General features: G+C 47.7%; 1 protein-coding gene across 2 annotated transcripts in view; it reads left to right on the plus strand.

Moving 5' to 3' along the window:
• MON2 (MON2 homolog, regulator of endosome-to-Golgi trafficking) overlaps window positions 1–12,212 on the plus strand; it is a 522,785-nt gene that overhangs the window by 332,165 nt on the left and 178,408 nt on the right. For both annotated transcript variants that reach the window (XM_033958262.1, XM_033958263.1), the window contains exon 24: window positions 10,834–11,127. In XM_033958262.1, coding sequence (XP_033814153.1) covers window positions 10,834–11,127 — 294 coding nt within the window. The remainder of the gene's footprint in view (window positions 1–10,833; window positions 11,128–12,212) is intronic.

Raw genomic sequence — 12,212 nt, forward strand, 5'->3', positions numbered from 1 at the left:
TTCAGGGCTGAGCACACTTCTCAGTCCCTAATCCAAATATTGTCACAAAACTTCCCTTGAAAAAGACAGTACCTCTAGCACAGTGGTCTCAAACTCGGGCCCGGGGGCCACATGCGGCCCGCCAGGTACTATTTTGAGGCCCTTGGTATGTTTATTATAATCACAAAAGTAAAATAAAACAGTTTCTTGATCATATGTCTCTTTAGCTATAAATGACAATATTATTATTGGAGACTTGGCCAAAAGGAAAGATTTATAAACTATGAAGAGTTTTACCTCATGCAAAATTGTCATTTCTTTAATAAGCCATTAACTATTTTTTCTGCGGCCCTCCAAGTACCTACAAATCCCAAAAGTGGCCTTGCAAAGGGTTTGAGTTTGAGACCACTGCTCTAGCAGTTCACAATTTTAGTAACAAAATAACTCTTTAATCCCCACAATGTAGCAGCTTGCCTCATAGGCTGCTTCCAGCTGCCTTCATGGGCTTATTAATAACATACCTGTGAAAGACAACTACCTTACCCCTCCCTCCCTTCGAATCTCTTACTCTTAGCCAAAAATCAGCTTAAAAATCTGCCCCAGCAGGGTGTAGCAAGCAGTCTAAAAGAAAAAACAAAAACCATTTAACAGTTCCTGATCAGATCTAAAGAAGAAGGGTTACCTTCTAAAGCTAATCTAACAATACTCGGTTTAGTCCAATAAAAAAAGATATCGCCTTAATTCTTTTGTTTTATTTTTTTTTTTTTCTACATTAACTTTGAGTGGACTAACCTGGTTGCCACACCATTTCTCCTATTTGTTTTAAAAGTATTACTACGGTGTGTCTCCTAGTCTTGACTGTGAATTTCAGCATCATCACTTCAGTATGTCCAGGCAACATCAGCACTCATAATAGCTCCAGAAGGTGAAATAGAGGTAGAGACTGCTTAAGTGGCAGCACACCACCAGGGACCAGCTGCACTAGAAGATTGTAGCAGGGGCATAGTTATGGGTGCAGCCTCAGGCCCCATTCTTGACTTAGACTCCTCCAGTAGCAGTGCATATGCTGTCCAGCATTTCTCCCCCCTCCCCCCCCCCACACACACAATCTGTACAGTCCAGTGTGTGTCTCCCTTCCTTCCTTTCTCCCCATGGTCCGATATCTCTTTCACTTTCCCCCACTCCACACACTGCCACTGCAGGTCTCCTGCATCAGCTCTCAAAGCAGCCTCGCCTCTTGCCAGCCCCAGAAGCTTTCTCTGTACAACTTCTGTCACAATCTGCAAAGAAAATCTTCTGGGGCCATCAAGAGGTGAGGCTGCCTTGAAAGCTGATGCAGGAGAGCTGCAATGGCAGTGTATGAGGTGGGAGAAAGTGAAAAAGATGCCAACCATGGGGAGGAAGAAAGGGAGATTACATACTGGACCATAAGAGATGAGAGAGGGGAAAAGATGCAAGATTACCCTTGGCGGGAGTGGTTGGGTTTAGAGGAAGAAGGTGTTGTCCTCCCAGTCTTTGGGCCCTCCCCAAATTGGTGGACTAGCTACATCCCTGGACTGTAGTGAACCTAGGAGATAAACCAGACAATAGGCCAACATCAGCAGCAGGAAAATTTATAGATGTTTTTAAGATGTAGATATGTAGATTACCTTTAGAAGTTGAAAATTACATATTATTCTGTGGAAGGTAGTCAAATGATTAACTACTGGAGATTAACTTTAGCTGGCATTGCTGTGACAGTCAGAACTGAAATTAAGTTGTTGGAATTTATGATACATTTTGGTTTGAATATGGAGTCACATTGCAGAGAAAGCTGCCTTCAAATTGCTTTACTGACTAAAATATTTGTAGACACTTGGGTCCAGATTCTCAAAACCTTAACACCATTGCTAAACTGTTTCCCGGTGGTTTAGCCTGTATGCAGTTTAGTGGTGGATTATCAAAATGGATTATCTCTGTCTTTAGCAAGGTTTCTAGCAGTCTCTGACACTGACATGCAAATGGGCTCTTCAACACTGAAATGAGCCTCTGGTGGATTCTTAAAAAATGCCGAGCCATTTTCAAAAAGTGGCATCGGCTTTTGGCGACAATAATAAGCGACTGGTCCAGGGGTGCACAGTGTCAGAGACCACTAGAAAGCCCTTCCCTGCAGAGGTGGCAAACACACACACACACATACACACCCTCTGGAACGGTGGCAACACCACCCCCGCAGCGGGAGAGATGCCCATACTCTCATGCTGCCCTAAAATCCCCACCATGAACCCCCCCTCCCTGCAGCGGGAGAGATGCCCAAACTGTCCTGCTGCCCTAAAATCCCTGCCACAACACGACCCCCCACCCTGCAGTGGGAGAGATGCCCATTCTCCCCCCTCCAGCAAGTGACATCCTCCCCCAATCGGAGTCTTAGGCCATTCCCAGTGCATCCCAGGATACACTGAGAAGGGGGCCTAAGACTCCAGTTGGCTCAGGTGCCTAAGGGCCCTCCTATGGGAGGGGCCTTAGGCTCCTCCCAGGTGCATCCCAGAATACACTGGGAAGGGGAAGGCCCGCCATTTTGCAGTGGTGGGCCTGCCAGCAGGAGGGAGTGGGCATCCATCAGATAAAAGTATGGGGGGAGGGCATTCAAGATGTGGCAGGGGGATCTTGGGGGTTTCGGGGAGTTGTCTGGGTAGAGTCAGGGAGTGTCAGGGGGCTGTTGGGGTGTCCATGAGTGGCAGAGGTGGAGTCAGAGAGTGTTTTTTGGGGTTCAGGGGATGATGGGACCAGCGGCAGGAGGTAGATGCCTTGTGGGGTTGCGGCAGGAGGGAGCGGCATCCCTCCTTCCAGCCGACTTCGCAGGGGATGGGTTCCTTGCTTTAGCCACTAAACTTAATGCCAACACTCAAAATAGTAGACTAACTATGGACCATGATCAACAATTTATAAGTCACTCAGAAACGTGAAACTCTTCAAGGGAGGACCGCACCCCCCTAGAGATGAACCAGAGTTTGCCTTCCAGTCATTGCAACTGTTTCAATGCTGGTCCATGGTTGGTTACACAAATAAATAAAGATTGTTACAGTTTTTCAAATACTTGTGTAAAAGTTCTTTCTTTCTTTCTTATGTTTTGTCAAACAAACATCACTCTGAAATGAATAAGTTGTGATATAGTGACTTAGCTTTATGAAGGGGTAGGAGACTTATAAATTGTTGGTCATGGTCCATAGTTAGGCTACTATTTTGAATGTGAGGTCAGTTTATATTTTTGGATTCAAGCATTTTCTGACTTCCACTAGTTTTCAACTAGTACTATCCCTGTGATTCCTAAACTAAACTTAATGCGGCAGAGAGATTCCCTTGTCGTGATTAGCTCAGCAGCAACGCAATTTTCTAACCGGCGCCTGTGACATGGACGCCGGTTAAAGAATCGGGGTGATTAGGTGGGATTAGGCGCGATTCTATATAGGACGCCCATGTGTGATTCTCAAAAGCCGCTTAGGCAGCTGCTGAAACCAGGCGTCCTATAGAGAATCAGGCCCTACAGTAATTGGTCACTGATTTTTCTGTTGTACTGTTTATCATGTTACCTTTTAAATCTTAGGCAGGCTTTTACAAAGCTACACTGCTGAGCAGCACACACTAAATGCCGAGCTGCCCATAGGAATAGAGCTGGTGACTTGGCATTTAGCATGCGGTTGGCAGCTCAGCTTTGTAAAAGGATCTATTAGTTTATTATGTCTAATTTTGAGTTTGTATTAGGTATATGATCAGAGATATGAATGGTTTATTGATATTTTTACTCTTGTTTGAAATATATTATAATCATTTTTCTATTACCTCTTGTCATTCTGTATTTCTAATTCTTGTACAATCTCTCTAGCAGCAGAACGTTTGGAATCTTGTATCTCTATTAGCTTCAGCTGTAGGGCAACTAAAGATCCCGCCCCTTTGGGCTACCTGCCCGGGAGCTTCCTGTCTTGCTCAGTTTGATCCTGCAGTTTCACTGCTTGGTTTCATCTCAGTTAATTCTACTCGTGATTTGTTTTCAATTCCTAGTCTTATTTTGATTTTTTTGATTTTTTTTGCGGGTTTGCCCACGTGCTGCAGATCAACACGGTGCGAGTGATCCTTCGGCAGGAGATCGCAGACATTCTAATGTTTGTCTGATTATGGAAGGTGCTCTGTAAGCCTGAAACTGCAGTAAGCCCTCTGGACAGCCTGCAGATTGAATCGGGTCTCCAGGTTTGGGAGCCATCGCTCCCCTGGTTCGTCCGCAAAGGGGTAGAGCGCAGGATGCTGCGGTTTCGAAGAGGTATGCCGGGATCAGAACCGCGCCACAGGTCTTCTCTGATTTCCCTGCGGGGTCCTGGTGGTTGTGATCTGAGGTGGAAGGGAAGTTGAGGCAGCCAGAAGATCTGAAATTCCAGTTTAATCAGCTCCTGAGGTATGATCTCCCTATGGTTGCACTGTGTAATGCTGGCTGCCATTGAAATGCATTGCAGCACATGTACCTGTGGGGTCTGAGAGTCACAGAGTTTCCGATTTTGGGAGGTCCTCAAATGGGATATCCTGGTCTCCCCCACCTGTAAAATCCTAAAATCAACGTTTTTAGCATTTTCCTGAGTTTTTAATGGTCGTTTTTATGTCAAAATTGGCACCCGAGGTGACCATCTTGGATTTTCTTTAAAGTTTTTAAAACTATACTTTTTGGACGTAGAAGCTTCGTTTTTGCTCCAAACTTCACAGATGGCCACCTTGGGACAGGATGGCATGGATTCATGCCATAAATCCGGCGGATGGCTTGCGGTTGCGCAGCCGCGTATTCTGTACACCGCAGCCCATCAGGGGCATTTCTAGTGTGTGGATTCTACACTTTCCTCCTCCGGAGAGGACTTGCTTTTCTCCGTTGCCACCAAAGTCGCAATTCCAGTGTCCGGGATGCCGCAATTGTGTGAGGAGGGCGTTTTCGCATAAATGCAGGTGCAGTTTCAGAGAAAGTCTCATTGATCTTCAAACAATTTCAAATCAGTCCTGCTGATCGCCTCAGGCCGCTGAGGACTAATTTCCGCCAGAAATTGTGGATATGTTGTCTCAGGCTTTCATGAGAAAGCGGGCTATGCCTGTGTCTCCCTTTCAGACTGCAGTGTGGTAGTCTGTACAGCCTTTGGATTCCAGCATGTCAATCTGATCCTTGCTGGTACACCTGAACGTCAAAGCAACTTTCTGCTATTGTCGTGGTACCTGCATCACTTTCTAAGCCGTTGCTATCGCACGATGATTCGGCGGGTCCCGCTGCGTGACTAGCCTAGCAGATCTCAGAGATTCCCAGAACGCTGATTCTCACGATATGGGAGAGTATCAGATGCGCAGGCTAAATCCAGTTGCCTTCCTGATTCTATCTCTGAATCCCTGCGGACATTGGGACTTGATTCCGACTCTGCAGTTCAGGGGATGTATTCGATCATGTGTTCCACGTGCCCGTTCTCCGCCTCATTTCCGGATCGTGAGGACTCAGCAGAAATGTCCATGGAGGTTGGGGGGCCCGTGAGGGTCCCCTGAAGTGTACTGGGGCCATGGCTAAATTGTATCCCATGGCTTCGGAATTTTCCATGCGCCTAGTCCCACCATGGGTGGATTCGGCGGTGGCTCAGGTCCCTAAACATACCTCCTTGCCCTCGGATGGAGGTGTGGTCCTGATGGATGTCTAGGACCGTAAGCTGGATTTTGTCTTGAAGCGCCTTTTTAATTCTGCTGCGTCATGGGTGCGAGCTGCAGCGGCCACTTCCTTTGTGGCCCGGGCATGTCATACTACATCTCTATGATATTTTGATGGTTTTTGCTAAGCTGGGAGCTTATTTAGTTTCTGCTAGGAGAATGTTATGGAATCACCATTGGTCAGGGGATTCTTCATCCATGGCTACTCTGAGCAAGCTGCCATTCAAAGGTTTGCTCTTATTTGGCCAGGGTTTGGATGACCTTGTGGCAAGTGTGAAGAACCGTTAGCCTTAGGTGCTTCCTGGCCCTGGTTCTCGTCTGCCCAGGGGGCCGGGACGGCTGAATTTTCATCATTTCAGGAGGACCTTGCAGTACGCCGGACCCTCTGCGGCGGGACGGTGTTTCGGAGCCTCTTACAAGCCTCGCTTGGGTACAGCACACCCACAGCCTCCCAACTCTTGACCTTCGGTACCTTCCAAAAGAGAATTATGACGCCAGGGCTCTGGCGAGGCCTCCCCAAATCGGGGGGCGGCTGTCAGCTTTCCTTCCGGAATGGCTGAAGTTAACTTCAGACCAGTGGGTTCTAGAGGTACTCAGGGGGAAGGTCTTCGACTGTAATTCTTCTGGACGGCAGCGGACAGGGCCGGCAAGGTGTGCCCTCCGGTGCACCGGTTGCTGGATCTGGCGGCTATAGAGCCGGTTCTACAGGGCGTCTTGGGCTCTGGAGATACTCAATTTACTTCTTTGTGCCAAAGAAGGACTCAGTCGATTGCAGACCATTTCTGGACCTCATAGAAGTGCATGCATTCTTACAAGTTCTATGTTTCTGGATGGTAACGATGCAGGCGGAGTTACAGCGGTGGCACCCGAGGAGTTTTTGGCTTCCTTGTATCTCAAAGGAGTGTATCTACTCATCCTGCTTTTCTCAGAACATTGCAGGTTCCTGCGGTTTCGTGTTCTAGGGAGGTATTTCCAGTTGGCTATGTTCCCTTTCGGTTTGGCATCGGTGCCCAAAACCTTTACCAAGTTCATAGTGGTGGTGGCTGTCCTTCTGCGATTTCTGTGCATCCATACCTCGCCGACTGGCTGATCAGAGCTCCCTCATAAGAGCAGGTCCGCTTGGAGGTTCGCCTAGTGGTGTCTTCGCTGGAACGTCTCGGATGGGTGATATTTCTGGAGAAGGTCGCCTCGTGCCAACTCAGGTATTGGAGTATCTGGGTATCCGGTTCAGCACGGTGCTGAACCGGGCGTTTCTTTCAGATTGCCGGAATCTGAACCTCCGGAGTGCGATTCGGGACGGGTTGGCAGTCCCGGCTCAGCCTACCTGACGGTACCTGCAGATGTTGGGTCTCATGGTGGCAACCATGGACGTCTTCCATGGGTGAGAGCTCGCCTGCGTCCTCTTCAATTTTCTCTTCTGTGAGGTGGAATTCTCTGAGAGATGCACTGGGGATGCAGCAGTATGCCTGAGTTGGCAGCGGCGTGCAGCAGTATGCTGTGGTGTTTGAACCCAGTCACTCTGCCCATAGGGCTTCCTCTGCGGGTCTCATATTGGGTGACCCTGACTAAGGTTAAGAGTCTCTCCAGTCGGGGAGCAGTTTGCATGTCCGAACCTGTACAGGGCGGCTGGACAGGTAGCGATCTGCATCAGAGAGAGCCGCTGGTCGATCGATCGGCTGGCGCTGCAAGCGATCAGTTAGCTCTGCTAAGGGCCCAAGTGCATCTCCACAGGACAGCTGTCCGTGTGTTCTCAGCCAATGTGACGACTGTTGCCTATGTCTGCCGTCAGGGGGTGCGGAGAGTCCCCAGCTTGGATTGGAGGCTCAGATGCTCTTTCCATGGGGAGCACGTCATCTCTTGGCTTTCTCCATAGCTCATGTGGCCGGCATTGACAGTATTCAGGAAGACTTCCTCAGTCATCAGTTTCTGGACCTGGGAGAATGGTCCCTGTCTGGGCTGGCTTTCATTCCTTTGATCTGATGGCGTCCTAAGTGAAAAGGAAGGCGGACAGATTCTTCAGCCGCCGACAAGAGATCAGCGGCGTTGGACTCGACGCTCTGATTCAACCTTGGCCCACAGGGGACCTTCTGTACATCCTTCTCCCGTGGCCCATGATAAGGCGCGTTTTGCACCGGGTGTCCTTGCCCAGGGGCCCAGTGTTCCTTGTGGCTCCAGACTGGCCCAGACGACATTGGTACGGGGACCTTGTGAGGTAGAGCTCCGGGAGTGGTCTTCGTCTTCCTCGCCATTGGCGGTTCCTCACGCAGGGTCAGTTTGTACTTCAAGATCCGGACTGCTTTGGTCCTGCGGCCTGGCACTTTAGCGGGCAGCCTTGATGGCCAGGGGGTTATTCCTCTGTGGTTTTCGCCATGTTCCTGCTGAGCAAGCGGAAATCGCCGGTCTCAGCCTGTGAGAACGCCTGGGGTGTTTTCCGCTTGGTGTGCAGGGCTCCAAGTGGACCCTTTGGTTCCGTCGGTGGCTCCGGATCTGAACTTCCTGCAGGCTGGCCTCAGGAAGCGTCTGACAGTCTTTTCTCTATGTGTTCAGTTTGCAGGCCTCTCCTGTTTGGGTCCCTCTTCATTCAGGGGTTCTCTGGCTTCTCACCCAACTGTTGTCCGGTTCTTGCGGGGGCAGGGAGGCTGGGGCCTCCCTTATGACTGCCTTGCCCATTGTGGAGCCTGAATTTGGTCCTATGCTCCCTGACTCGTCCACTCTGTAAACCCCTGGATGCGATCTCTCTGAAAGATCTTACCATTAAGACTGTCCTCCTGGTGGCGGTCACTTCTACACGGCGAGTGTCAGAGCTTCCGGCTTTATCGTGTAGAGATCCTTTTCTCCGCGTCACAGAGTCGACGGTGATTTTGAGGACTGTGCCTTCTTTTCTTCCGAAAGTGGTTTCTTCTTTCCTCATAAACCAGGGAGTTCGGTTGCCGGCCTTTGTTCCTTCGGGTTCCATGTCTCAGGTCCGTGTTCTGCTGTCTCTGGCTATCTGGCATCATCTTTTGGGATACCTAGGGGCCACTACCATCTTACGTCTGTTGGCCCATCTGTTTGTCCTGGCAGGCCCCGCGCGTCAGGGTCGGCCTGCTTCTGAGACTTCCATTTCGCGTTGGATACGAGCAGCTATTTCCGCGGCCTGTGTGGCGGTAAAGAAGAAGCCTCCCCTTGGGGTGGAGGCTCACTTTCCTGAGGAATGGCTTCCTCGTGGACTGAGTCTTACATGGTCTCGCCTGTGGAGACTTGTCGGGAGGCCACGTGGGCTTACCTTCATTCCTTTTCCAGGTTTTCCAGGCTTGATGTGGCGTCTATGAGCAATACGGTGTTTGGCATTTCTGTTCTTGCGGCGGGCTCATCGGGCCATCCCTGAGTTTTGGGGACTGTTTTGGTACGTCCCAACCATTCAGCTGACAGAGAGATTGTACAAGAATGAAAGATTAGGTTTCTTACCTCTGCTAATCTTCCTTCTTGTAAATATTCTCTGGCAGCTGAACGCCCGCCCATCTGAGTTTTTTTTTGTCTGATTCGCAGGTCGCCTATTCAGTAACTGGTAAGCTGGATTTCTGTGTTTGACCAGCCTCACCAATTGAAAAAAAAAATTTCATGCGTATTCCCCTTTGTTGGGTTTAAGGGTTGGTAGGGGTTCCTTGGGGGGAGGGGGGGTGCCCCTTCTGATCTTCACGCTGTATCAATGTTCCAGGATTTCCTAGAAAAGGACTTGGTGGTAATAGTGGACAAGACAATGAAGCCGTCAGCACAGTGCGCAGCGGCCTCTAAGAAGGCGAATAGAATGCTAGGTATTACAACCAGAACAAAAGAAGTTATCCTGCCATTGTATCGGGCGATGGTGCGCCTGCATCTGGAGTACTGGGAAGGATATGGCATTACTCGAGAGGGTTCAGAAAAGAGGGACGAGATTGATAAAAGGTATGGAAAACCTTTCATATGCTGAAAGATTAGAGAAACTGGGGCTCTTTTCCCTGGAAAAGCGGAGGCTTAGAGGGGACATGATAGAGACTTACAAGAACATGAAGGGCATAGAGAAAGTGGAGAGGGACAGATTCTTCAAATTTTCAAAAACTAAAAGAATGAGAGGGCATTCAGAAAAATTGAGAGGGGACAGATTCAGAACCAATGCTAGGAAGTTCTTCTTCACCCAAAGGGTGGTGGACACCTGGAACGCGCTTCCAAAGGGTGTGATAGGACAGAGTACAGTATTGGGGTTCAAGAAAGGATTGGATGATTTCCTGAAGGAAAAGGGGATAGAAGGGTATAGATGGAGGATTACTAAACAGGTCCTGGACCTGATGGGCCACCGCGTGAGTGGACTGCTGGGCGCGATGGACCTCTGGTCTGACACAGCAGAGGCACTGCTTATGTTCTTATTTTCTTATGATGTTTGCATTATCTGTTTGTTTCCAGTTGGCCATTTTTGGCCGTAGTTTTTGATGACATGATATTGAGCAGAAATTAACTGGTAGCAGGAGTTCCCACGCCCTCTCTCTCTTTTCTTCTGTTTCCTGTTGTCATAGGTCTATGTGGCTTTTCTACTAACTGAGCAAGAAAGGAAGCTCCCGGGCAGGTAGCCCAAAGGGGAGGGATTTTTTAGTTGCCCTGCAGCTGAAGCTAATAGAGATACAAGATCCTAGCTGTTCAGCTGCCAGAGAATATTTACAAGAAGGAAGATTAGCAGAGGTAAGAAACCTAATCTTTCATTGCAGTCTTCTTAGAACTGATGGTTAAAATGGAATAAAGTGTAAAATTAAATTTTCTGTTTAATCTGTGGGCATTCTTCCAGATGCTGTATATCCAGTTGTCTTCTTTCCTGCTTCAGAGTTTGAAAAAAAAAAAAAAAAAAAAAAAATAAATAAATAAAGCTGCTGTTGGAGTACAAGCTCCCTAATAGACTTTTCCAGAACAAATCCAAATTCTGATGCAAATAGCATTTGAAGGTTATTTGCTTCTGCTTTGCAGTGCAGTATAACCCTATAATAACATTTTAACTCGTCTTGTTTATTAGGTCAATCTGATTGAAATTTCTCCTTTAATATTATCTTTAGCCCATTCAACATAGTCAAACCAGCAGTTTATTGCATACCTTCCTTAACAAACTAATTTACAGAGTGAGATGTGTATTTTTTTTTTATCTTGCTTTTGTAGTGGAACATTTCAGACTACTTTTTCCAGAGAAGTGAAACCATTGAAAAGGAGCTGAATAAAGAAGAAGCAGGATTACAAAAGCAAGCTGAAGAGAAGGGTGTGACCTTAAATCGTCCTTTCCATCCTGCACCACCATTTGATTGCTTGTGGTTATGCCTCTATGCCAAGTTAGGGGAACTCTGTGTAGATCCGCGACCAGCAGTCCGGAAGAGTGCAGGGCAGACATTGTTTTCTACAATTGGTGCTCATGGAACTTTATTGCAACATGCAACATGGCATACAGTTATATGGAAGGTACTGTGAGAAAACCAGTTTTTAATCTTTTTGAATGTCTATTCATGTTTGTCATGCCATTCAATACCATGATGTTTATTTGACAGAGTTTCATTTTTACAGTGGGATATGGTAAAAAATAGTGCAACCTATCTCTCAAAGAAATATCCAACATAGCTTAAAAGGCAAATATATTTTTTCTCAAAAAGGTTTTGATTTTAAGACCATTTAACCCTTTTATTTTAATCAGCGGTCTTTGATGATTGACATTAATTCCTTCTCGTTAAACAAAATTATGATTCCTTGTTTATATGAAGGAAAAACCAGCTGCTTAGTTGCATTGTCTGGATCATCTAGAAAAGGTAATTACTATTTAAATTTATAAGTTATCAAAGATCATTCACTTAGGGGAAGATTCTATAAATGGGCATCCCGATTGTAGCAGCCGATTGGGATGCACTTTAAAAAAAAAAAAAAACCAAGGCAGGCTGCTTACACTGTAAGCGTTTGTTGCAATTGAGGGAGACAGGTAAGGACACTTAAGCTCACCCGAGCCTGGATGTTGGTGTAGTTTTGCCCGGAAGTGGCCTTGGGTGAACTTAAGTGGTCCTAAGTGTCTCCCTAGAGCCACAACAAACACCTGAAATGTAGGCCATCAAGAGAATCCCCCTGCTGCGATTAGCTGAGCAGCTGCAGCATGGAACCCCCCTCCCTGAAGTACACCGGCAGGAGGGATGCCCACTATCTCCTGCCCAGCTGCTTCAGGAGGGATTCAGTAGCAGGAGGGAGTGGACATCCCTCCTGCCAATTTCAGCAGGACTTAAGGGAGTTCCCCTGCTGCAGCCACTCAGCTAATCACGGCAGGGGGATTCCCTTGCTGCAATCAGCTGATGGCAAGGGATCTCTTGATCAGGTGCATTCCCTAACAGGTGCCTGTAACATGGGTGCCTGTTAGAAAATTGGGGCAGTTAGGCAAGGTTAGACATCTGCCTATTAGGTCAGACGCGATTCTGTATAGGATGCCAGTCTGCGATTTTCAGTCGCTTAGGCAGGTGCTGAGACCAGCGTCTTATACAGAATCTCCCCCTTAGTGTTTATAAAGATTT

Source organism: Geotrypetes seraphini, chromosome 9 (genome assembly GCF_902459505.1).
Source record: "Geotrypetes seraphini chromosome 9, aGeoSer1.1, whole genome shotgun sequence".
Classification (NCBI taxonomy): domain Eukaryota; kingdom Metazoa; phylum Chordata; class Amphibia; order Gymnophiona; family Dermophiidae; genus Geotrypetes; species Geotrypetes seraphini.